Source organism: Periophthalmus magnuspinnatus, chromosome 15, assembly GCF_009829125.3.
Source record: "Periophthalmus magnuspinnatus isolate fPerMag1 chromosome 15, fPerMag1.2.pri, whole genome shotgun sequence".
In the NCBI taxonomy this organism is placed as follows: Eukaryota; Metazoa; Chordata; class Actinopteri; order Gobiiformes; family Gobiidae; genus Periophthalmus; species Periophthalmus magnuspinnatus.
In genome coordinates, this window is record NC_047140.1 from 25,287,853 (window position 1) to 25,315,389 (window position 27,537).

Below are 27,537 nucleotides of genomic sequence, written 5' to 3' on the forward strand. Positions count from 1 at the left end.
GAAAAGCAGCGCAAGTAACCGTACAGCATTTATAGGTGGAGACACGGCCACATTCTTGTCTCTGTGTTATTGTCTTGCCTGCAGTCTTCCACAATATGGCACTGAACTTATCTCCATGGAGACAAGAGGCGGCGCCAAAGTTACAGGTCACATCTTTGGAAAGGCAGTATATTGTATAATAGAGTATTGCATGTTTTAGGGCATTTTTGAGCAATAAAATGAACTGTAAATGTGATAGATCAATTTAATGTCAGACTGTGGAACATTCCAGGCAATGTAATGACACTTCAATAAAGACAGGCACATGGCAGATCCCCACATCATAAAAGTTACGTAAGAAAACCAGTGCATTAAAGACAGTAAGTTTGGCAATAATTTAACTTTGTATTCTTTCTTATACATATATTTTCATTCATTTCTACCACTGTTAACATGTAGTCTAATTGCTGCCTGCTTGCTAAATCATTGTTGTTCAAAGACAGATACACAGTTTACTTCAAAACATCTGCTCTCACCCATTTTCGCTCTATTGAATGCACATTTTCATTGGACATAAACCAAGATTTTTCCGATTGTATACAATGGACTGCCCACATCCAGCTCCACAGGGCTCCCACAATGAGAAGTTGTACTGTATCAGCTCTTCTCTCTCTGACGCAGACAAAGCTCTGGTGACAACCTGACTATCTCCAGACACAAGACAGAGCTTGCCAGTGCAATGGAGGCATCCAAAGTATCCACTGTCCTGCTCGTCATTTGTTGCTCGTTTTTCCAATTTGCAGACATAACTGGGATTATGACGTTTGACTGCTGTTAGATCATCATATTTAAATGAAATATATCAAACAATGTCTCAAACTAAATTAAAGTTGGAAAAATGTATGATGTAATGAAGTAAAAGTAGCCCTACTGTTTATCCTTTAAAGATATCATATTACAGTATTTTCTGATCTGCGTTATAATGTTGTTTCCTCAGCAAAACATACATGGAGTTGTGTTTTGTTTCATTCACACATGTTTAACACACAAACCCTGCGTAGTTCGTCTATCTGACAGAAAACACTCTTCAACCTTGTGACGTCATGGGGTAATACAGGAAGTGCTCTGCTGTATCTTTATACTCCATGCATCTTCTGGATCTAGAATCATTTGGATAATTTTAGCCCTGGATTTGCCCTTCTCTACTAAACTAAAAGTAAAAGGTAGCTGTTAACTTGAAAACTACCACTACATGACATCACAAGGTGGAACAGAGCATTTTTGAGCTTTGGAGCTGTTGATAGATAATGTCATGTGTGAAACAAAACTTGACTCCAGGTATGTTTTTGAGGAGGTAACAGCATTATAACATGGCATTTTTGCATAATAAAGGACCTTTAAGCTGCAAAAATAGTCTAACATAAACACTTTTTTTTTCAATTTGGGTGTTTTATTTCAATGCTTGTTTGGAAATGTAGTTGATTTGGCTACAATATTCCACAAAACGTCTATCTTCGTGGAGAATATTCTGAAGTTTTTCCATGGAATCATGCAACTGGGTAACTGAGTTTATCATAGGCTAGTTTCATTTCATAGTAACATTTCAAATAAGGTCCCTAAATCATTGCATTACCCTATTAGTAACTCTACCCACCTCTCAACTAGAAACAGATTACCATTAGCCTGTGGTCTCTGCACTCCACCACCATTACAGTCTGACTCTCCATAGTTAAACCCACATTCCCTCGTTGTCTGCTCCAGTAAAAAGGCAATCTACTCCAGACACAGCAGTGAGGCAGTGGGGCATCTGTGCTTGGAGATTGGAGAAGGTGCCCGCCCATCACCTCGTAAACAGTGTACCTGCTCCAGTGCGTTAAGTTGAGCCGACGCGCATTATATCATAGGAAGGTAATTATGTAATGCTGTCTCTTCACAAAACTACCCCAACTAAAGTTTGAGTGACAGGAGCGGTGCAGCCTCTGTGCTATAAAAGCGGAGGGAGGCAGGGACTTCACTCGCGGTAGTGCCTCAAACGCTCCAGTCTGCGCCCAAGTGGACATACTTTACGCACAAAGGATACGCGACTTTTATTCCATCTTAACACAAAAGACTAAACACGTGCGCATGATAAGTATTTCTTTTTGACATTGTTGGATATTTTTGCTGGATTTAAACGAACGCAGGACAGATAAAGTCTTCAGGTAAGTCGAAAAATAATAGTCTGTCCATTCCTTCTCTGAACAAACTATGCTGGACTATGGCTTTGTATTAAATTTTGCATGTTGCCAATCATAAAAGTAGCTAAAATTGCAGGCAGCAGCCACTATATCAGTTTTCTTTTCTGTTGTAGGAGCTATGATTCCCAGGAGTATTTTCTTGCTGCTTTTATCAATAAATCTCCTCCACGCATTAACTGAAGGTAAGCAAACATACAGCCTATCCATTATACACTTTGGGTTCATTTTATTTTATTTAAAGCCTCACTGTGTAAGCTTCTAGCCAAAAAAAAAAGTTTTCAGTTTAAGTATTTATTGCACTTATTGCTGGGAAATGTCGTTCCTTTGGTTATAATATTCCACAGTGTGACACAAAACTCATTTATCTCCATGGAGAATGTTCCAAAGTGTGGTTTAACTCTCTATTATGGAGTCATTTACGTGACGTGCCGTCTCCAAAATGTTTCACTGTGTTGCTTTAAAATTACCAAAACCATTCAATGTATTATGGGAAGTCATAGTATTTATAGAAAGAACAGTACAATGCCAAACCAGTCTATTTTTTGTACCAGTCCAAAGCCCAAATATAGGACAGTTGACATATAAAATTATAATGTTGAAAAAATCAGTGTACAATAGAGACTTTTCTGTGGTGATTCTGTATGGAACTAAGACAAAAAATATATATATTGTATGTTTTCATTATGTCTAAATACACTTTTCTTTTCCCTCTTCTGTCTGCTGTGAAGATGGTGAGCAGGAGGATGAGACATTATTCGACTTATTTGAGATCAGCAGCATATCACGCAAGACACTGGGGGCCAAACAGTTCAAAGGCCCAAACTCAGATGCTCCAGCTTATCGCTTCCTCCGCTTTGACCACCTGCCCCCTGTGAGCCCCCCTATACTCAAGCAAATCCTGCAGCAAATACAAATAAATGAAGGCTTCATATTTGCGGCCAGTATTCGACAGGACCGCGGGTCACGGGGTACTCTGATTGGCTTAGAGGGCGCCAATGGCAAGAGGCAGTTTGAGATTGTATCAAACGGGCGTGCCAACACTCTGGACTTGGTGTACTGGGTGGATGGCTCCCAAAATGTCGTGTCCTTTGAGGAAGTTGACTTGTCGGATTCACAGTGGAAGAACATCACGCTTCAAGTCCATGGGGAAAATGCCAACTTGTTTGTGGGTTGCAACCTCATCGACAGCTTTATCCTGGATGAGCCGTTTTACGAGCATCTCCGGGCTGAGGGGAGTCGTATGTATGTGGCCAAGGGGTCCATCCGGGAGAACCACTTCAGGGTAAGCTACTGAGGTGGTTTATAGGACGTTGTTAATTTGTATTGTTGAAAGAAGTGTGTGTTTTTTTTTAAAAGCACCACCACTGTTTGTTCCTCTAATAAGTTACAGCAACATGTGGTTTTACTAGGCCTTGGTTTAAAGTAAAAAGACTTTTGAGGGCGCCGGAATGGCTTAAGTCTACTTTAGTTTCCATGAGGAGATTTAACTAAATAGTGGTTGGGAGATTTGGTAGAACAAGTGCAAGTGAACAAGTCACAAGATTTGTGTCTGATTTGTCGCAAATCTGAAAAAAATAAGGTTGTATTATATATCACACATTAAGGTAAAGATTTAAAGAGAAAAACGCAATGTGTGAATTGGGTGGTAAGGTGAAAAAACATACTTCTAATCCCTTCAGAAATCATCTAAAGTTAGCCAGTGGGTACGGCTAAATGACACTGTACATGTTGCAATCAGGTCTCTGGGGTTAAACCTTCTAGTTGTAGTAGTGGTAGCAGTAAGAGTAGTAACTGCAGTGCTTAATAAGTACTTGTATTTTTTACAGGGTCTTCTGCAAAATGTGCACTTCATCTTTGACACACCGGTGGAGGACGTGCTCCTGACCAGAGACTGTGAAGTCACAAAGCAAGGTACAGATGTTTAATTTTCCACATGTCACTTCAGGACATTTTAGCATTTTAGACTCTTTGAAGTTCATATTTCAAAAACCTTCTCACGTGTAAGTCTCAAAAGTAGGTCAACTTGTGAGCTGTTAGGTATTAATGTGATCAGACGCGTTGATCAGCTTCACGTTTTATTTTCCTTGAATTGTTCCGCTGTTTTCTCTCCAAAGTGGGTCAAAAGGCATACGTATTCGATATGCAGTGCGATCTCGACAAACTATTACCTCATGTTTATGGAAAACTACAGTGTGAACGGCATGGCTTGAGTATGAACTTTGTGCGTGGTGAACCAAAGGAGTTGCAGATGCGTCCATTTATTTCAATTGGCAGTGGACACACTATAATGCCCTGGGAATGAAAATAGAAAATAGTAAGTCAATGCTATAGTGCAGACCAGGGAGCTCCCACGTCCAGCAGCACACACCAACAGTGAGGTCATGAATTGGCTTTAAAGGTCTGCTTTTCTCAGCTGAGGTGGAGAAATACTACCCAGAATTACTCTACGGGGTTCACATAAGGGAGAGAAAAGGAGAGGAAAACTCCAAAGACTCACACATTTGAGTCAACAGACGTGCTACCATATATGTGCACTACTGTAACAATTTATGACCACAGAAAATAGTTGAATGAGTTTTATGTCTTTGACAAAAGTCATTCAGACCTGAGAGCCCTCTCCTTGTTGGCTTTGAGGTTTTGCAGTGGTAGCACATTGTATGCCAGGAGTCAGTCATAAACCCACGAAAGCCACACTCATAAAAGCTGTCATGTTGGACATTAATGAGCGGTATTAAACCTACTCAAGCTGCTCTTTTTTTCAAGTCTTTGCTCTATCTATAAGTGTCTATCCAAAGTAAAAGATGTGTAAATGCTTTTGCAGACAAGCAAAAACACACACACATGAACTCCCAACATGAGGCTCTTTTGAGATTTGAATGAATCCAGCAGATTGAAAGGGAAAGAAAAAAAAGCAGAAGGTATCAGTGGGTCGCCACTGGACAATTTAGACAACTATTTGATTTAGAGTCCCCAGCCTGCTGTTAATCTTCACCAATTTACACAGCAAAAGGCAAAGCGGTTGCAAAAATGTGCAGTGATTTGGATGAGTGACAGAAATTCCTCCGTGCGTTTGCTTATGGGATCATATATCTTGCCAAATCAGTGGTTTCATGAAGATATTGTAGGAGATGTCTAGCTTTAAATTGAGTGAATAAAGATATGCCCTTGTTGCACTGTGAGTGGGTTATGTTCCTGTTCATGTTTCAGCAATGTCACAGATGTCAAATGCATTAAAGTCTTGTACTTTCTGCTCAAGTTTAAAATATTTCTAGTCCATATAGAGCAGTGTTGAGTTTCTTCAATACATATGGCTGTTGTGTTAAGTTCCAATTTTCTTTGATTCTGGAAGGTCATCTCAGTCCATCAAATTTGTCTTGGAAAAAGTTCAGTCTGATTTTAAAGGTCACAAAAGATTTATAGTAACAGACAGCATGCTGTTCTCATCACTGAAACATACACACAGATGTTTGTTTTGAGTTCAGCTGTGCCATCCAACAGCAAAAAGATAAATTATTCAAACTGAACACTGCTGAATAGACATCTGTTTTAAGGTAAACCATAAATATTGTGATCACTCTATGTGACCTTATAGTTTAGTAAAGAAAACAGGAAATTACAGATCCACATCTCCACTATTTAAATATATTTCTAAAATATTTTCCATCAGTGTATAACCCTTTTCTTTGATGTCTGATGCCATTTCTTTGCAGATGATGTTAACATTGTGGGTGAGAGCACAGAGATTGTTGATGTGAGTCCTTCCATCACAACAAACATTATCGGTCAAAAAACGGATGATTCAGGAGCGGAGATGTGTGAACGATCCTGTGAAGAGCTCAGCACCATGTTCCAGGAGCTTAAAGGCCTCCGAGTGGTAGTCAGCAATCTCATCGACGGCCTGCAGAAAGTGGTGAGTTTCTTATTCAATTCAGTTAGAAACTTGAAGAGGCGAAATGTGGACAGTGTAGTTTCTTAAAAATAAGTCCTCTGTGCGTCATCCAGGAGCTGCAGGGTTTGAATGAGGTAAATGGGTTGCCTACATTGGTTTGAGAGCCTCTGCACTGTGTTTAGATGTTGAACCCATTTGACTCTAGTAACTGTGAGGCAGACAGACTTTATGACATGTTACATGTGGATAGAGGAAGTGTTCCCCTGGCAGTGAGTCCACTCTAGTGTTTGGCTGTGTTTATCCACCCATGTGTTTCCTCTGGGATCCTCCCTGCAATAAGGATCTGGGCATGAACCTTTGGGAAAAATGGTTTGGTGGAGTAGGGTCCCTGAGGCTCTTCCAGACCGAGTGGTGTCTCTGATCCCAGCGCTGCTCTCTTGCGTTTGGCTTTTTCCAACAGATATGCACGCACACACACACACACACATGCACACACACGCATACAGGCTTTTGGCAGTAGCTTATCGAATGACAATATTCAAGTGAAGAGTTCAGCCAACCATCTCTAACTGTCCAACTGGGTTGGAGACTCTCATTTTTCATTTTTCCTGTAGAAACATCACAAATAAATAAACTAAAATAACTGCAAAGTAATACTATGTAATGTGCTTTAATGGGTAATAAATAATTGGTGTGTACTTCTTAAAATCTCATAAAAAAGTCAATTTTCTTTCTGGTTCATTAAACTTAGCTTTCATCATATTTTCCACAAGGAGTGGTTAAAGTAATGTATTTAATGGTAATTTTATTGTGGTATTGTGCACATAAACTAAATTAGGCTGTTAAAATGGGTTTGAAACACGGTGGCTGAATCATAACTGTAATGAAGCACTAAAAGCAGTTAAAATGAACCTTATGTTGTTATTTATTTAAAGGTAATATATAAATGTATTTTATATAAACTACTTTAGAAGAAGCGGGTCAGTATGTCTCAGCAGGTGCCTGGTGCATTGCTTTGTATCTTTACCTTGGGGTGCGCTAATCACTTGTGACTCATCTCCAAATGTTTCAGACAGAGGAGAACTCAGTCATGAAGGACGCTCTGGGGATGATGAGGAACACTAAGGAGAAAAACATGTGCTGGCAGGATGGACGGCTGTTTGATGATAAGGAGGAATGGGTTGTGGACAGTTGCACCAAATGTACCTGCCAGGTAGCATAATGCGTATGGAAAACTGTATGTTACTAATTGATGCATATTTATAGATTTGTCATGTTTGAAATGATCATAGGAATCCAAAATTGTTTGTCACCAAATCACATGTCCTCCCGTGGCCTGCGCAAGTCCCTTATTTATGGATGGAGAGTGCTGCCCTGTGTGTGTCTGTAAGTACAAATACTAAACATACATGCATGCTTAATCAATTATCAATTACACATTTTACTTTCAACTTGAATTATGCACTGCCATTCGCCTTTGTAATCCTTATTTTTGTGCCTTTTTACTGGTTAAAAATCTTGTGCAGTTCTACAGATTACATTGATCCTGCCTTATAGATCCTAAATATTATAGACTAAGGCTATGAAATATTAAGATTGTATTCTAATGTATTTGTGTATCTTTGTGCTTCTACAGCTTCAGATGGTGAGGACGGCTGGTCAATGTGGTCAGAGTGGACAGAGTGTACCGTGACTTGTGGGACGGGGACTCAGCAGAGAGGCAGGTCATGTGACGCCACTAGTAACCCATGTCCCGGAGCCTCAATCCAGACACGAAAATGCAGTTTGGGCAAATGTGACAGTCGTGGTAAGACATTTGACAGTCTCTGAGTCAACTGCTTCTGTATTACATTAACTTTAACGTGGTAACAACAGCTGAAGACAAACATAGTGATACTGGGGTTTACAGCTGATGTATTGGAGATGTCAGCTTTGCATAGCTGGAGCATGACTCTATTAAAATGAGTTTGGATCCAAGTACATGTAAAACAAAACTAGGTTACAATAATAAAACCCATATAAAAGAAGGAGGTTATGGGGTGAGCGAACAATGCCATAACAAATGAGTCATGTTTAAATTGTTCATGGTTCATTATAAAGTGCGGGTAAGGTTTTGATGGATACCATGCTTTTCTTAGACATCTGATAGTTGGATTAGTCTGTTGTGGTCATTTGTGTTGTTTGAAACCTAACCACTGACTACCCACAATGATATTACATTATAGACAGAATCTATAGAAAATCCTTGAAACTGAGCCAGGAATTAGACAATGTTTAGAAGAACTGATTTCTGCCATTTAGGGGGGATTTCTCTTGTCTTATATTGTTGACTATAATCCAATATAGATTTCTGCATTTTAAACATTGTAATGTCTTCTTCAGTACGACAGGATGGAGGATGGAGCTTGTGGTCACCCTGGTCGTCTTGCTCTGTAACTTGCGGAGAGGGACAAATCACTAGGATTCGTCACTGCAATGCCCCTGTGCCACAGCTGGGGGGTAAGGACTGTGAGGGCAGTGGCCGAGAGACCCAGCGCTGCACTGCTAAACCATGTCCCAGTAAGTATTTGACCCACAAGGAAAGACCAAAAAAAACATTCAACGTTTCTAACACACGTCCTCAGGCAACATTCCCATATGTTTTTGGGATGACCTTCTCTCGGTGTTTTAGGAATTGTTGACCCAGATCACACCAGTTCACTCTCACTGCAGTGAGATAATGTTTGTTTTTGCTACTCAATGAGGTTAGACAAATTAGATTTACTAAATACTTTATTAATCCCCAAGGAAATCCATGTGCAAGCTTAAAATGTAACACAAAGCAACAATAAAATGTTATGAAAATTGTATATAGTTTAACAAATCAATGTCTTTTAGTTGATGGTGGCTGGGGTCCTTGGTCGCCATGGGCAACATGTTCAGCAACATGTGGAGGTGGGATCAAAAGCAGAACACGTGAATGCAATAGTCCTGAGCCACAGTTTGGAGGCAACAAGTGTATTGGACAAGACCACGACAGTGACAGCTGCAACAAGAAAGACTGTCCTATTAGTGAGTGCAATGTTCTCTCACAATTACCTCAGTGTTGAAGTGTGTTTGGATGTGTTTGGATGTGTTTGGATTTTGATTACAAAAATGTATGAATTAATATGTTTTGGCACAGATGGGTGTCTGTCTAACCCATGCTTTGCTGGAGTGGACTGTAGCAGCTCTCCTGATGGATCCTGGAACTGTGGCCCATGTCCTGTCGGTTACCGTGGAAATGGTACCCACTGTGAAGACATAGATGAGGTTAATAATGCAATCTGTTAATTATTATTATGTTAAATTATCTGATTAATTTGATATAACAGCTGTTGAAATTGATACTTATAAAGTTAAGTCTTCTGGCTTGTGTTTTTGTCCATGTTTTGCAGTGTGCTATGGTGTCAGATGTTTGTTATAAACTGGGTGGGTCTCAGCGCTGTGTTAACACTGACCCGGGATTCCACTGTCTGCCCTGTCCAACACGCTACAAAGGCACACAGCCCTTTGGTATGGGCGTGGAGGATGCCAAGAAGAACAAACAGGTATGTTCAAGATTAATATACCTCTTGATGGAAACTGTGTTAAAGGAAAAAGGTAAACACTTAATAATAACTACACTTACTAGTTACTAAGCCTGAATCATTTTTAATATTAAATATTTGTCCATCATGAATTAAGTCTTAATTCATGCATTATTAAGGTTATTTAAGATGTAGTTATTATAAAGTAGTTCATATTTTTCTTGTATCACATGTTAAATAGTGATTGCAGCAGGATTTATGATGGTTCTTAGACCTTATTTTTGGTACTAGCCACTGCCAGACAGAAGGCAGTAGGTCACCATATGTTTATACTATACCACTACCTTGACCCAGTATCACCAAGGCGATTCACATTGAACATATGTTGCACATTGGTGTTTTATTAAAAGATCAGAGACAAGATAGATGTAGAGTCTGTGCACTTCATCGCTTCTGTCAAAGACTCCTATCAAAGGTTTTTGGACTGTTTTTGCAAGTCATAAATCTATTACAACACAGTTCTTTGATATCACATCAACTACACAATTCAGTACACTCTGTGCAATGTTAGTATTTGGTATAAACAGTTCAGTATGATTTATAAAGCTTTTCACTGATAATGATTTTTGGATGCTAAATGTTTGTAACTGAAGTAATATTTGCCAAAAAACACTCGGTTTTATAATACTTTACGAAGACGTGTGGGTCTGGAACCACATTATGTCTCTTTGATTTCTGACAGATGTGATTGACAGGCAGATTAGCCAATCAGAGAAACACATGGTCCTTTCATGTGAATGAAACTGGAGAAAAACCTTAAAACTGAGAAACAGCATGGATTTCTGCAGAATTAATTATCTTAGTTAAAATAAGTTATATATTTTGTTCTGAATGATACAAGAAAGGAGATGCCTTACGTATTTTAGAGACACATTCAAACTGAATGTATGAGAGGTTGGCTGGTCAGGCAAAAGTTATGGAGAAAAGTTTCATAAAATTGTTTTTGTTATATCTTCATATGTGGACCATCCTATTTTGTCTGCACAGCTGCTTTTCTTTGCTTTCATAGCCCTGTTACAATAATTGATCCAGGACTACACTTATGTCCCATTGCTTCTTTTAAAGTCCTCATCAAAGCACAGCTCTTTCTGTCACTTCTTTCTGAGCTCATGCAAAGTTCAGTTCATTGTGTGGTAACGCAGGGCAGCTGTGAATACCATTGCTTCACTAAAAAGGGCACCCATGGGTCATAATGGGACTCTGACCTATTATGTGGGATTTATGTTCTCATACTTGTCAATGCCAAAACCTTCTCTTGTGAACCAGGATTAGAACAAGACTTTACCAAGTTTGTATAGTTAAATAATGACAGTTTATCTTAACAGTGCACTTGTGTCCTATTATGTGTAGGTGTGTGAGCCAGAGAATCCTTGTAAAGATAAAACGCACAACTGTCACCGATCAGCTGAATGTATTTACATCAGCCACTTCAGCGATCCCATGTACAAATGTGAGTGTAGGACTGGCTACGCTGGAGACGGCTTCATCTGCGGAGAGGACTCAGATTTGGACGGATGGCCTAATCAAAACCTGGTGTGCGCTGCCAATGCCACATACCACTGCAAAAAGGTAAGTGTGCTTGTCTGAGCAGGTGTATGTTAAATAGAGATGGGTAGTACTCGGTAATATTTACTTGAGTAAGAACATTTTTGACACCATACTTGTACTTGAGTAATATTTAGTTTGAAGTAACAATACTCCTACTTGAGTAAACTCTAGGTCACTCTTTTCACTATGAGTTCTCACTGTCCCCAAAGCTTTTCTGTTGACAACATTGAAATAATTCTAACACTGTCACTTTTTACATTATACCTTCAGATAAGGTTGTTGTTTTTTTTTCTATCCTTTAGAAATACCAGAATCTGTGGTTTATTTAATGTTTTCTCTGTCCAATTACATTAAATCATAAATCATATTTTAAATATATGAACATTTTTGAAAGCTATGTATTTCGTTAATGAGTAATTCTCAATGCTTTGCTCCTAAATTGTCTGGTTAACATTTTAACACAGTTTTGATTGGACAGTTTGTCTAAATATAGTTAGTTTTATTCATCATATTCTGTGTGCCGTTTTATCTAATACATGTATTTTTTTCACAAATGGACTAAATGCATGACTTGTAATTTAATAGCACTGTTTAAATTGTTATTTATTTTATTTCTAATACTGTACTTTATTTTATGTCTTATTGTATTCTAAATTAATATTATTATTATTAATTTTTTTGTGTTGCACCACATCATCAAAGCACATTTGTAAATTTTGTTCACCAACAATGGCAATAAAGCTTTGTAATTTTGATTCTGTAGGACAACTGCCCTAGCCTGCCCAACTCAGGACAAGAAGACTTTGACAAAGACGGTCAGGGAGACGCTTGTGACAAAGATGATGATAATGATGGGATTTTGGATGAGAGAGTAAGTTTTGAAATTTATAACATGCATTTTTTTTTCTGTGATCGACTGTTCATTCATACATTTCTCTTGTGTTTGGCTACAGGACAACTGCCCTCTACATTTCAACCCTCGTCAGTTTGACTTTGATAAAGATGATGTTGGTGACAGATGTGATAACTGTCCCTACGAGCACAACCTTGATCAGATAGACACAGACAACAATGGAGAGGGAGATGCCTGTGCAGTGGACATAGATGGAGATGGTGAGATGGCGGTCAAAGCATAACAACATTATCAATTAGACTATCAGTTATAGATAGAACATTCATAGTTATTGTTTTTATACATTTTAATCATGTTTTTGTGTCAAATTTTAATCAGATCAAGTTCCAATATTTTCAAATTGTCAATGATCAGCTTTTGGTCATTTTAATAGAAAAATGTAACTGCGATTATAAAAAGTATGTCTTGTTTTTGATCATGTTAAATCACTTTATAATTGTTACATGTTTTAAATAGAAATCCTAAATGAAAACGACAACTGCCCCTACGTTTACAACACTGACCAAAAGGATACAGACTTGGATGGAGTCGGTGATCAATGTGACAACTGTCCACTGCTTCACAATCCAGACCAGGTACCAAATCAGACACCCCACCTAAAGTTTACAAATAAAACATACATGATAATTAATATGTTTGTTTCAACAGACCGATGTAGACAATGATCTGGTTGGAGATCAGTGTGACAATAACCAGGACATAGATGAGGATGGACACCAGAATAACCTGGATAACTGCCCATATGTGCCCAATGCAAACCAGGCGGACCACGATAAAGACGGAAAAGGGGACGCTTGTGACTATGATGACGATGATGATGGTATCCCTGATGACAGGGATAACTGCAGACTCACCCCAAACCCAGACCAGCTCGACTCTGACGGTGAGGCATTTTCATCCTGTCTCATGTAGCTGATGAACACTGTAAAAGGACATTTTGTGATAGTTGAAATAATCATGTACACACACTGGCACCTTACTAATGCCAGCCTTACATTTCCAACAATTATCATCAATTTTATCATCAAAGCATTGCAATGACATAATATAGCAACTGAATCCTTTGTTTTACATGATACATTTTTCAAGTTTGTCCACTGATCCGATCAGTGGTTCAAATCCTGCTCTCTACATAAGCGTCATTGGTACAGTGGTTAGCAGGTACTTCCACAGATGAATGCTGCCATTGTGTCCTTGAGCAAAACACTTAACCCGTGTCACCCCAGTGTTTGTGTACACTGGTGTGTGAATGGGTGAGTGCTTCCTTGATGTAAAGCGCTTTGATGGTGGAAGGTGGAACAGGGCTATATATATTTACCAATGTTTATCAATTCTACAGGACTTAACTGCAGCCAAAATTATCTTTGGTGCATTTTAGATGGACAGAGATAACATTTAACTCATTAATCAGATACAGTTTTTGGTGTAGGTGTTTGCATGTACAAAAGAAATCTGATCCAAAACACCTGATAACATGTGTCATGGGAATCATTGGATTTTTAAAGTAACTATTTTATTTTGAAGACAAAGTCCAATGGATGCTTTCAATCTTTAAAAATGTTCTCTCTATTTTGTCTTTCTCAGAAATCAGATAATGATAAACTGATGATGATAATGATAAGATGTTTGGTGCGTATGTAAACACAGAATCACTGATGTTTGTTATTCGGTCCTGCTGCTGTGTGAGCTACACTGGGAAATAGAGGCAGTTAGTGAGGAAGTAGTAATGACAACATTGTGCATGACTTGAATGCAGTGAAGATTCTTTGAAGCCTTTCTCTGGATCTAATATGCTCAAATTACCCTGAGAATTGCCTAAAGTTTGTGCAACTGTTTGTAATTGGAAGTAAGCTGGAGATTAGTGTTTCTGGTAATTTTCAATTTTACAGCTGGAGAGTTTGTTTGCTGTCACATTGGCTGTGGAGTTGTACCATAGAAGCTAAAAATCAATGATATATCATGCAGTCGCATATACTATGACTTTAATAGACTTCATTCAGAAGCAAGTACTAATAAAAGTTTCTACTCCATCAGAGAAAGGCTGTCTGGAAAAAAACACAATGAAGTCCGTTTGTGGGGATGGATTGCTATTTTTTCCACTCATTTGGGATATGAACTTGAAAGCAATCCTAAAGTGCACTGGGAGTACCTCTGACATTTCCAGTCAATTGAAATAGATGAAAAATGTAGTAGTTCATTTAAACCACACTCAAAGCACATATTGTTCTTGTGTTATTTGGAAAGATATTTTACCCACTTGGCCTAAACCAGTCATAGCTGAAGGATTTCTGGTATAAAAACTTTATTAAATGTGCACTTTTTGACTTTTATTGTGTGGGGTCCACTACCTACTTTTTCCATGGATATGTTTGCCTGGAAAGTTCCACAGTATGGCATTTATCTTATTGAGCAAAAACTACGGATGTTTTTATTACTCAAAAATACCTTGAAAAAGACGTGTTCTTACTGTGAGCAGGATTGCTTCTTCACAGATCTTACCTGTAACCTAGCCTGAGTTGGGTAGCTGTTAACTTGAAAGCTACTGCTTCATGACATCGTGAGGTGGAACAGAGCATTTTAAGCTTTGGAAATGTAGACAGAATAATAAAAGGTTACTCAAACATGTGTGAATGAAACAAAACACAATTCCAGGTGTGTTTTTGAAGAGGTAACAACATTATAACATGGCTTAAAGCTCACAAGAATCCATTTTGTGTAATATAGAACCTTTAAGTTATTGAGTGACAGGTTTACTGTGGTAACACTGATATTACAAGGGAGCATAATATTGATTTGGGTATAACATATAGTTTGTTGATTATAAAGAAAAAAAATGTTTCTTTGTTTGTTGCTATTTGTATTCCTTTGTATCTCCTCTCCTCCTCTCCTGTGCTTGTTTTTATTAGTGTAATATTTATGAATAATTATTAATTTACTAAATGTGTATTTCATTCATGTTTCATACAGGTGATGGGAGAGGAGATGCCTGTAAAGATGACTTTGACAATGACAACATCCCTGATATTCTCGATGTGTGCCCTGAAAACAGCGCCATCGGTAACACAGACTTCAGAAAGTTCCAGATGGTTCACCTGGACCCTAAAGGCACCACTCAGATCGACCCCAACTGGGTGGTCCGACACCAGGGCAAAGAGCTGGTTCAAACAGCCAACTCAGACCCAGGCATCGCAGTCGGTAAGAGAAAGAAAACAGGTTATGGGAAAGGTGCCGTAACTGTGGTAAGAAAAACTGTTAGTGGTGCAAATGTTTGGTCTTTTGCAATTGTAATTATTCTTTTAAAGGGTCAACCCATGCAGATATAGACAAGGCATTTTAAGTTCCCTTTTAGATCTGTTTGTATGTGGCTGATTCCAAGTTTCACTACTTTTAGTTTAGTTTACGACCTATTTATCTTGTCCTTGTTTCATAAAGTCCTGGTTTGATCCTGATCTGGTCCAGGTTTGATTCTGGGTTTAGTCCCAGTTTGTCTTATGTGGTTTGTGTGAACACTGTCTTAGGATCAAGACTTGTGGTGGTCTCTGGATTAGTTACGCCATGTAATGGCCCTGGTTGTGTTACATATAGTTTAATTTAGCAATGAATTAGTCCGCCTGGTCTTGGTTTAGTGCTGTGTTGGGTTCCACTTTATAAGTATTGCAGACTCGTAATGATCAAATTGTTTATTAAAAATTATTTAGGATTACTACCTACTTAATAAAGGCATTAGGGTTAACATATTAAGTAGTCCTATAATTGTTTTTCTCATTTGTACTTGCAGGTTTTGACGAGTTCAATGCTGTGGACTTCAGTGGAACCATGTACGTTAACACAGACAGAGATGATGACTATGCAGGTTTTGTGTTTGGGTACCAGTCCAGCGGCCGCTTTTATGTAGTGATGTGGAAACAGATCACACAGACGTACTGGGAGGACAAGCCCTCCAAGGCATTTGGCATTTCCGGAGTTTCACTCAAAGTCGTCAACTCCTCCACGGGCACAGGAGAAAATCTCAGGAACGCTCTGTGGCACACAGGCAACACTCCCGGGCAGGTGAGACATGGAACAAGATTTTGGGAAACACAGACTGTCAGTTGATAATTAATGCTTATAGTTGTATTTGACTGGGATCCAGAATATACACATCTCCAGTACTTTACAAAGATGTGAGTCTGGTCTGCAGTTTTAGCTCTCCAAATTCAAATGAATGTGATTGACAGGTGGATTAGCCAATCAGGCACAGACATGGTCCGTCTATATCAAAACAAATATTGCTGCTTTTGAGGAAAGAAGAACTGAGACTGTAAAACATTGTGAATTTCTGCTGAATTAATGAGCAAGGTGTCACTGAAATAAACAAATTCGATTGCACAGTACTCTCTGAATTTGGCTGTTAGACCAAGATACCATTCTAGACTTCCCAGGAGAAGGTTTTACATGAATTCCTGTTTTTGAGTAAAGTATACCTAAATTCTAAATTACTTTCAAATAGATCAAAATCAGACCAAAAATTGTCTGCTCATTTTGAAACAATGCTCATGGCTTCCTCCAGGTGCGGACTTTGTGGCACGACCCCAAAAACATTGGCTGGAAGGATTACACAGCCTACAGGTGGCATCTCGTCCACAGACCAAAGACTGGGTTCATCAGGTAGAAATTTTTATTCAGTCCATCCTTTGTTCATTAGCTCTAAAATATGAGCCAATAAACAGTTTAATAAAGTTAAACATGTGTTGTTCACAGGGTTGTAGTTTATGAAGGAAAACAGATCATGGCTGACTCAGGACCAGTGTATGACAAGACTTTTGCTGGAGGGAGGTTAGGACTGTTCGTCTTTTCTCAAGAACTGGTTTTCTTCTCCGACCTTAAGTACGAGTGCAGAGGTGAGTGCATTGTGCTGCTTGTCTTCCAGGAGATGTTATCAGTTAGTTATCCATACAAATAGTTATTGTAATTCCATTATTTTTAACTGCAAATGTTTTTTGTTCAAAAATGCCATGAAAACATTCTAGGCAAACCATCAGGTCAGAATCAGAATCAGAATTACTTTTATTCCTCCCAGGAGGAAATTCTTTTCATTACAGACATGCAGCTGGCCAGCAGAACAATAGTGTTTTCAAAAATAAAGTTAAGAAAATGATTACCGGTATATAATATACTATATTATTATATCATATAGTATTAGATCAGTAACACAGTAAAAATAGGTACAATAAGTGCAATATTCCCTCATGACATATTTGCATCTTTATATACAGTTTTACAACATTGAGGTATGAACAGAATATTGTAAAAGGTTTGTGCAGTGGGAGCAGGGAGACTGGTGGAGGTGGTGCACACTACACCAGAAAAATTACACATGCACATTTAGGTTAAGTTAATTACAGTCTCATTTTAGACTGTGTAATTAACATAAATGTGCATTATGTGATTATATATGAAATGTATGGAATATTTTAAGTAAGGAAGGTTACCCTGTACAAAACATATATATCAAATTTAAAAAAAGAAAAAAGATCTAGATACACCTGTAGTGAACAACATAAAAGTGTTGTAGATAGTTTAAGCCCCATCCCCCTATGTGCCTATTGTGTAGGCAAACTCTTTGAACTTTTGCTGGTCTTTTTACTCAGATAAGCCAGAGTTTCCATCAGTGTTCACAAGGTAATAATGACAGCGCTGCTAATGTGTTGTGTTTTTGGCTGAAGCATGACAAAGCTGTGTTTTTGCTTGTCAGCTCGGGCTCTTTAACTTTGCATTGTGAAAGGCGATCTAAGGCCGTCAGATCTCCTGCACAGAGCTCAGCAGTGGGAAAATAATCCCAGCTATGCTTTTGACACGCACACATGCTGTTGTTGTGCACGTTGTCGTCACACACGTTTTGGCATTTCATTTCTTTTTGTACTTAGTGTCCTAATTTGAGTTTGACAGTAATGGATATTATTTTCTCAATCTTTCCACAGATAACTGAATCAACACAGACAGAAGATGGCAAGAAGGGACAGAGTTGAATTTCATGGTGTGAAGTAAAAGTCTGTGGTGTTTATCAGCTTAAAGAGACTTGAATGTTTTGCCTTAACACGAGTTTGTATGGTGAGTTTTATATTTCAAAGACTACAGCTAATGTCTCCATAGCATCACATATGCCTTTTCTTATCATGTCCTCACAAGTATTCACTGTGCAACCACTTAAGTTTTTCTACATCACAAGGATTATTATGTCCAACTTTTCAACTTTTCTGAATGTGGTTGTATGAAATTGAATGAGTGAATTGAAGTCATTTCATCCAAAGTCAAAGATGTTTATACTAGGTCTGTATTATAATTCCTTTTGTAAATTATTGTTGTTCTGCCTGTTTGTCTTGTTTGTTTGCAGTTTTGATACCGTTTGTAAATATTTATTTATTTGTTTACACTGACAAATATAAAGCAATATCATAAACCACAAACATGTATAAAAAGCCATAAGATGTGTTGATATTTTGTGCACAGTCCACAGACATGTATTTTTAAACTTTCTCATTCTGATCTGCGTTTAGAAATAATCTCACATGTTAACAAAGCTTTCTATCATACCAGAGCCGCTGTTACGATGGTATAAGCAAATTTTAATCAATTTGCCATATAATTTTGTAAATATTGTGCAGCCATTTTGTCTATGTCTGCACAAGCAACATAAAGGACATGTAGGCAGGCAAATCTCTCAAAATTAGACTTGAAAAATATAAAAGGGTTCAGAAGCTTCAACCTGTGATTAAAATTACCTTTGGATGGTGGTCCAGAAGATTACCTTTGTAACCCTTTCTGCAATGCACCACTCCTGGACAAATAAGGGATTTCATACAATTACTTATGCTTTTTTTTTTTTTTAACTCTCCACTATTGTCCAGGGACATTCCTTGTTTTCAGGTTTAATATTTGTTTATTGTGAGTTCTTCGGGCTTTAGATCATGTGTTTCTCAGTGCAGATGTTTCTGTCTCATGCATCATTATATGAGATTTACTCTGTGGGCTATGAACAGTGTTGAAGGAAATCCAGATGAAATTCTCCAAATGTGTAGCATGAATCCAGCTATCTACATCACTATAGCCAAATACCTGTATTATTTTATGTTTTGTTTTGTCATTGAGTTTTGCATTGCACAAAATGTCGAGTTTTGTATTTTGTTGTTAGAAATAGATTTTATACAAAATAAGATGTTTTTAATGAATTACTATATGTACAACAGTGTACCGTAAATGTACATGATAAAGAGTTATCACTGTGGTTGAGTCTGTACAGCAGCATTGTTCTTTTATACAAGCAAAGTAACATTAAAATGGAAATTTTTAATGTTTTTCTGTGTTTTACTGGGCTACTTTGTTTAAAGTTACTGTAAATGGTTGTACTTTTCTTTTATATAGCGCTTTTCCACCTTCAAGACACTCAAAGCACTCAGGACTATCATAATAAGCACACTTTTCTTTACGCCCTAACCATCATATTATAGACAGTAGTGCACTCTATTTCACAGCCTTTGTAGACATTTTACCTAAAAAAAAAAAAAAAAAATCATAGTACACGAATGGGTTAAATAAGTGATATTGCAGCCAGGAAAGAAATGCGCTATTAGGGAAAATGGAAGTCAACCCCTCTGGTGCAGTTCTGTGGCAAAGATATTTGGGTTGAGGCTTTGGGACTGGTCCATGTGGCACTCACAGAAGACTATATAGGTCTGGCACTCAAGCCTCCGGCACCATCCAAGGTGGTTCAGAGCGTTCTGCCAAAAGATGTCAACGCGTGGCAAAGTAAATCACCTTTTTCTGCTGAAGTGAAGATTTATCAGGCAGCAAATGATTTAAAAGTACTTAGTTTTGTGTTTAAGTGCTGGACAATCTGACAAGAGCAGGCTTAGCTCATACTTGTCGAATAAATGACAGATTAGATGATTGTGCAAAGGTTTTCAAAAAGGTTTATGAGCAAAAAAGGTAACATTTTAGGCAAGTTTGCACACAAAAAAATCCGTACCAAATGTCTTCACAAAACACATACTTTGCCATGGTAATATATTAGGATTTTAAAAGACTTGCAGAAGATTAGCAGTACTTGATCAGATTTTGCTGTTGTAGAGAAATAGACAAGAGAAAGCCGAGAGCGGACAGGAAACTCTCTTATTTAAACAAGAGGTTGAGGTGCTCCCTGTGTGATGTTCCACTTCAGTTTGGTGCAAATGCCGGTCTGTCCCGCGCTGGGATACAGGAGCTTAACACAATATTCCACTGACAGACTTTCTCCACTTCACATTTATCAAACCATCATCTCCTGAGTGAGCACATAACTATGTATGAGGATGCAGAGGGTCCAGACGTACTGGAAAACCCATAACTAGTTGACTACTGGTTTAGGAGCTCCACATCTGAACTTAAATAAGGGTATTTTATTATTACATGAGTAGAAGTAAAACATTAATACAACCGATCAAAAAGAAATTAATAACTGCTACTAATACAATTAAACAGTTATTGTTCAAATTAATTTACGCTGATTTAAAAAGTGTGAGGAAACTAACACTGTCACTCTGTCACTCTGGTTTTATTATGATTTTATTATTACAGTTCAACCATGGATATAGTCTATGATTTCATGTAAAAGTATGATTAAAACAATATAAAAATATGTACAAATACTTTCACATTGGATCAATATATGACCAATTTAACTGTGTATTATCAATGAATCAATGTTTATTAATAGAGCTCTTTACAACAGGTGACTAAAGTGTTTTCCAAATCATCATGTTGCGTTTTTATCCCTCAACAGTTCAAAATGACCACATGTCCAGCAGAGTGTTTGCAGCAGAGGGGATCTGTCTTGTGAAATAAAGTAAGTCGTTTATTTCTGGGCATATGTTGGTGCGGTCATTGGGAAAATATCCTCAGTCCATGTTGGTGCCAGCCCGAGGGGTGCACACTCACTGCTCCCAAAAACAGGAGGGCTGAGGTCCCACAGCGGTCTGCTTTAACCCACATTTCACTTGTGCCCAGGATTCTGAGAAGGCTCCTTTCAGGCCAGATACAGAGGAATGACAGATGGTATAATAAAAAGATATTACCTGTATTTCTTTGAATCATAAAAATAAACAGTTTGTTTAATTGAAATTGTCATTGAATGGAAATGGGGAAAACAGTAACGAGAACAAAACACCAAAGTGCCTTTCTAAACAATTTTGGGCCTTAGAAAAAGTGCAACGTGGTCAATGAGTCACTTTATTCTGATCCAAAGATAAGAGTGAGTGGAGCGTTTACTTAAAGTCGCATGTGATTTTTCTGGTGGAGGTTTGTTTTGCTTGGAATTTTTCACAGAATGGTATTATATGTATTCATCTACAGGTGTGTGTTTTTATGACCTTGGGGTTGCACCTTCACAGACCTGACCTGCAATTTGATCTGGTGACATCAGCTGTTTGTCTCCATGAAAAAAAGATAAATTTAATACCATACTGTTCTCATTTCAGTCGATACATTAACATTTCCTTGCAGACAAGAAGTTGCATAGTGCCCCTTTGAATTTAAACAGGTTTCAAAGCAAACTACTCGAATGTCCTTGAGCAAGACACAAAATTGCACCTGTTATGACAAACAAACTGAAAATGAAACCTTTCGGATGTCAAATCAAATCAGGAAATGGATGACCTCATGTGCATACCACGAATATGGGAAGCACAATTTTCTGCTGGATGAGAAAAAGCACAACGAATGCAGCTACAGCATGAGTCATTCGCTCCACACTTTTGCTCTGAGGGACGATGGGACCGGAGCAGGGACGAGGAAGGTGTCAAAACGGCAGGATTCGCATAAACACTTTTGTACAGCACAGACGTCACGTTACCAGCACCTGTAAAAACACTGTGCAAACTCACTATGTTAATGAAGGGGCTATATACATTTGCCAATTCTCAACCCAAGTGGAGAACTGAGAAAAAGTCTGCATGGATCCAAACATTAGTGGTACTTCTTGGAGTATCTTTCTGTCTCGTCAGCAGTTTATTCACACTGCTCGTAGAGGCCTGAGTGTATTTGGTAACTGATACTGTATGGGTCAGTTTGAAAGAGTCTGAATTCTAAAATAAAGGAATTTGTGTCCAAAGGAAAATTGTAAAATATACAACTGTGTCAAACTAAAATCAGTTGGTGAGAGAGATGTTAGCTTTCTCATACCTTCTCGTCTTTACACAAATACAATAGTAATATATCTATACTAGATATACTAGATTATATACTCTACTACTCCTGTCAGTCCATGCAGATGAAATGGGGAGATTCTACTTCTGAAACATTTAGGGTCAGTAAAGGGGTTTGCCAGGGTGGAATCTTGTCTCCTCTTTTGTTTAATATCCATGTTGATGAGTTGTCAGTGCAGCTTAGTGAATATAAAACTGAATGTTTTGCTGGAGATTATTTGTGTAATGATTTAATGTATGATCTGGTACTTGTATACCATATGTGGGATTAGGCCTACAGCAGCTTCTAAATATCTGCTCCCAGTACGGCTTTGAACATGACATGAGGTACAATCCTATGAAAAGTCATATCATGATTACAAAAACAAAAGAGGACCAAAAGCATTCTTTTGCTGTCTTCTCTTCATGGGAATGCCCTCCATTTTACAGATGGGATCAGATGTCTTGAATATAATCTGAGATGACAGTGAGATGCACAGGCAGCAGTTTCAACACAATGGCCAGGCCAATATGCTTTTGTATACTGCACAGCTACAAGAAAAGGAGTTTGCAGGTTTTGACGGTGGTTTATAATGACTCTTTGAGAATATTATTAAAAGTGGAAACGTTTTTGTAGTAACAGTGAAATGCTAGTAAATTGTAGTGTGAGATCCTGTGCTGTCACAATTAGATGCTGCATTTATTCATTCATGTGTAGAGCCGTGAGTTTGAATAATCTGATCATTCAAGCTCTAGTTTGTCCTATGCAGAGCTCTGTCAGATTCACCTCTGAGACGTGGAGACACTGGTGCTCTTGTCTGTATAGTTTATAACGTGCATTTTTAAAATCTTTTTTATCTATTCACTATGAACCAGATATTCTGTGTTTTAATAAAGACTGAATTGAATTATAATAAAAGAACACATAATGAATTATATCAAGTAAAATTGTATATGCACATAGAAATTGAAATGGTGAAGAAATAAAGACAGACCTTATCAGTTAACTATTAGTGTTGTCAAAAAAGTGATACACAGATAATAATTGATTCTAAAACTAAGATTGAAACTAGATTTTTATTTGACATTTATTTTAACAACTGATTCTGAAAAAAATATTTATCCCTTTTTTCTCACACAAAGGAACAAATTTGACCATTTCTGAAAGGTTTTTGCGTGAAACTAGTTTAAGACCACATGCATATAATTAATCTACTACTATTTAATGTTGAAAATGACATTCCATTGTCCAATTTTTTAAAAGAGCATCACTTTATCAAAAAGCTATAAAATGTAAAACCTTTAAACCAAATATTTAACAGAAGAATTCTAACCTGAGGCTAACATGAGAGGGACTACAATACTTTGGGAACCTTCCCTTTTTTAACCAGTGGAAACAAGTGATCAGCTCGTATCCATTACGGCTCTGATGGGTTTTTCAGCCATGTTGTGCTCTGCTGTAATGGAACATCATCATGAACATACTCAGGCCGAGCTGTTTAAAGACACCCCACACTCTCTTCCTTCTCTGGTTGTTTTCCAATCAGATCACTGGAAAATATCTACTAGTTTTTCTATGATGAAGAGATTTGTAAAATAAATATGCATAATTCAACAGTAAGTACATGTATTACACAATCATTAAAATATTAGTATGTGTTGCTAAAGGTGTAATATCTCCTAAAAACCTCCATTTAAGTTGACTTAACATGTGGCGGCAGTCTTTCGTTCACCTCAGTGCCACTGCTCCCGACAATGTGCGGAGTGTTTTCTGTCAAAAAGAAAAATTAACAAAATGTACCAGACTTAAACCTTTCATTGAACCGTACAGTCAGACATCTTTAAAGGTCATAGAGGCATAAATCTTGTAACATAATGTCCAGCTTATGGAGTGCATGCTGTTTATCGGCCTTTATAGTCATGGCTCAGTGTCCAACTATCCAGCAGGTGCTCGTACATCATATATTTCCAGTGGAATGTAACAAAAGCTTTTTATGACTAAATGTATTGTACTATTAGATATTAAAACAAGAATGAAGTTGTGAGATACTAAATTAAGTATTGATTACACAAGCCGTATCATTTGGCCCTAGAAAGCGTAAATCTACTGGTGTGAAGGTGAAGATATTTGTACAGTTATGCACTATATATGCCATCCAATTAATGAACTCTATTCTATTTGTTTGACTGAATTACAGTAAGTGCCACATTCACTTTATTGTCAAAGTCATACTTGAATTCTCTCTGTAATTCACTTGTGATTTATTGATTCATTTTCTCTGAGACTTGGAAAATCATTTATGTAATATTTAATTTAGTATATTAACAACAACATTTCATAAACCTATTCATTTTACCTTTCTTTGGCTGACGCTACAGCATGTGCTCCTATGTGGACTGTGAAACTCCCCCACTGCCTGTCAAAGAGGTCGGGAGGTCATTCAATTGCATAACTTGATTGAACAGTATATTCCACTTCACCTTTTTTCCAATAATGTTACATCAGCTTGTCTGTCCTTTCACTTTTGGGGTTGTTGTCTTGAATCCCCCTGGAGGACCCCTGGGAACATCAGAGTAGGTGTCCCCCCCCATTTCAACTGTATCTATGAGGCCAACTTTAGCTGTGAATGATGATCCTATGAAGAAAGACACAACATCAGGACCTTATTACAGGCTTACAGAATATATACATTGTGTCAAATGAAATGTAGTCATCATTATGCTGTCACTTTTTCTGATTTGCACTTTTTTTCCACTGTCCCATGGCCTTCTGCATCAGAAACAGTGAGCACATCTCTCATGATCCAGTGATATGATATTTCAACAAGCGCTCATTAAACTTAATCTGATTCCGTGTCTGATTTGAGAAGCAGCCATAAGTGAACACCATTCGGAAAAACGTGTACAAATGTAAGCAAATTCTTCCTCTATACAGTGACCATTAAAACTCGTGCTGCTTAGATAGAGAACACACTGGATATGATTTGACTTTGGTAAGCATTACATCAGTGGTTAGTTAGTTTAGCATTTAGAGACTTTGTGGCTCAATCAAGACCAATTACCCCTGGACTAAAACATCCTCAGCTTGTATTTATTTATCTCACTTTTAAGATAGAAGGTTGGCCAAAACATGCAGTATTTTTATTAAAACAGCCAAATCATAAAAATCACAAGTATTTCTGGACATGTTTACCTTTGTAAGATAAATAGCTATTATTAAGTGTTTGTGCATTAACACTTGGCACAAACTCTGAATTTAAATTGTTGTATTTATGTGTGCACACCCCAAGATCCTATCTCCAATCAAAAAAGGTATGCAAAGGAACAGAGAATTCTCATACCAACTATTATATGTGGCTGAATAAACAAAACAAGAAGATTGCAAGTCCATGTCTTGGCATGATACAATTACTTATAGAAAGAATTGATAGCCAATAGCAACATCTTTACATCCTGTACAGGTTTATGGTCTTATACAGTCCCTAATTGCCAGTTGTAAGAAAAAAGCCCCCCGGAGGCTGACCCTTACAGTAACACTAAGCTCCTATAATGAAAGCTGACGTGTGTTGGAACATGGAAAGTCCTTGTGGTGAGGTGCCCCACCAACATCTTTACATCCACAGACCTCATATCAACCACTCTTTTCCACTCATGAGTCAGTCAAATGCAAATGACTACTTAAGGAGGGGAAGCACTCAAGGTCTGGGATTTCACTGCAACCAGCAGCATAGCAGCTATGATTATTATTGCTGAATTATTTCAAATGGTTAAACACACTCTCAGGCTTCTAACTTTTTGAATGTTCATTATTTTTGTTGTTGCATATATTTGGTTTGATAATATCCTTATATGCTGTTAACACTATGTAAGGTGAAAAGATTTAGTGCTTCTTTTTAATATGATTTGAAGACTATCACTGTGCTCTTGCAAGAACACATATCCTATTACAGCCATGTCACATGAATGCAGATTTACAATGCAATAGGTCTATATGAATATTTATGTATGATTATGATCATTTGTATTGTAATGACCTCAAGTGAGAAGTTTAAATAGTGGGACTCACTGCATTTAAGACAGACAAGATCTGTTGACTTTTCCTATAGCCTTTGCTTAAGTTTTCCTTTTGTCCACATCTATTCTGTTCGTCTCTTTAAGTTGTTTGCATTTGTATTTAAATGTGTCCAGAATAATGGTGCTAAAATAGATGAGGTAAGTTAATTGTCCCAGATTATAGTGTTTACTCTGTTTTTTTTACACAGTACGTGGCATAAAAACATGTGCATATCAGTTAAATGTAGGGTATGTCAACGTTGTATTTATAATGTTACAAACATAACCAAATGGTGACCCCGGAGATGAGGTACACATGTTCAAATTAAATTTGCTTTTACTCATAACAACCACAATGTTATATCCTACATCACAGCTAAGTCGTTGATGCTTTAATTTGGTGTTTTGGTTCTCAAGCTGCAGGGTGAGCCTGACACCTTGAGTTGTCAGTTCCTTTGAATAAATGAGTTAGAAATAAAATATTAAAATTACTGCTCTGAGAAGGCTACTTATCTACTCCATAGAAGTACAGATCTATGGTCTACTCCCCTAAACTCCAGTACATGCAGCACATCACCTGAACCTCTTCAGTCTTTCCACTAAGCAGCCAAGAGCAAGAAGAGCGGCCTTTGATGCAACTTTGTGGCCATCTAGCGGTGACAAAAATATATTTCCGATTTTTCATCAAAAAAATGTAGGTAACTTTCGTGTCATAATCTACATAATAGACATCAAAATGCATAGCTCTGTTAATAACTAATCTGACGTGTAATATTTTTCTCTGAATATGATGTGTATTTGTTTCCATCGTTGCGAAGGGCCCAACCTCCTTTTACCATATAAGGAGCTACCAAAGAGTAAAAACAGTGGACAGACATCTCACTCTTTAAGGGCATGCGTAAAACGATTTAGCAAACTACTGTCTGCAGAGATATCAAGATGTTGGTGCAGAACAGTTTTGTTGTCAATACAAATTACTGAACCCAGGTCACGATCATGGAGTGATTTGTGAATAACCAAAAAAAAAAAAAAAAAAATGTAGTCGGGTAATACATAAACGATCTTTGTGAGGGAGTCTCGCTTCATTTCAAGGAGGAAGCGGCTTCTCCATCCC

The 27,537-nt window shown here is 37.7% G+C and overlaps 1 protein-coding gene across 2 annotated transcripts; it reads left to right on the forward strand.

The window, feature by feature from the left end:
- Positions 1-1,924: 1,924 nt before the first annotated feature.
- On the forward strand, positions 1,925-19,504 carry thbs2a (thrombospondin 2a). Of its 2 annotated transcripts, XM_055227244.1 has the most exons (23): positions 1,926-2,180; positions 2,330-2,398; positions 2,945-3,498; positions 4,043-4,127; positions 5,927-6,126; positions 7,178-7,318; positions 7,398-7,491; positions 7,742-7,912; positions 8,488-8,664; positions 8,983-9,156; positions 9,269-9,396; positions 9,522-9,674; positions 11,064-11,282; positions 12,025-12,132; positions 12,215-12,374; positions 12,631-12,749; positions 12,823-13,057; positions 15,142-15,369; positions 15,953-16,224; positions 16,724-16,821; positions 16,915-17,054; positions 17,805-17,835; positions 18,135-19,504. In XM_055227244.1, the coding sequence occupies exons 2-23, from the start codon at positions 2,335-2,337 to the stop codon at positions 18,136-18,138; spliced, it is 3,555 nt and encodes a 1,184-aa protein (XP_055083219.1). In that variant the 5' UTR covers positions 1,926-2,180; positions 2,330-2,334; the 3' UTR covers positions 18,139-19,504. The 2 variants fall into 2 exon arrangements, with proteins under 2 accessions (XP_033835741.1, XP_055083219.1); XM_033979850.2 differs by lacking the exon at positions 17,805-17,835 and having other exon boundaries at positions 1,925-2,180.
- The last annotated feature ends 8,033 nt before the right edge of the window (positions 19,505-27,537 follow it).

Bases quoted from the DNA above. Each gene is read 5' to 3' on its own strand.
- thbs2a (XM_055227244.1), top strand. From the start codon at position 2,335: ATGATTCCCAGGAGTATTTTCTTGCTGCTTTTATCAATAAATCTCCTC. The intron at 9,397-9,521 runs GTTAATAATGCA...CATGTTTTGCAG, and splicing joins ACTGTGAAGACATAGATGAG to TGTGCTATGGTGTCAGATGT. The intron at 12,750-12,822 runs GTACCAAATCAG...TTGTTTCAACAG, and splicing joins TGCTTCACAATCCAGACCAG to ACCGATGTAGACAATGATCT.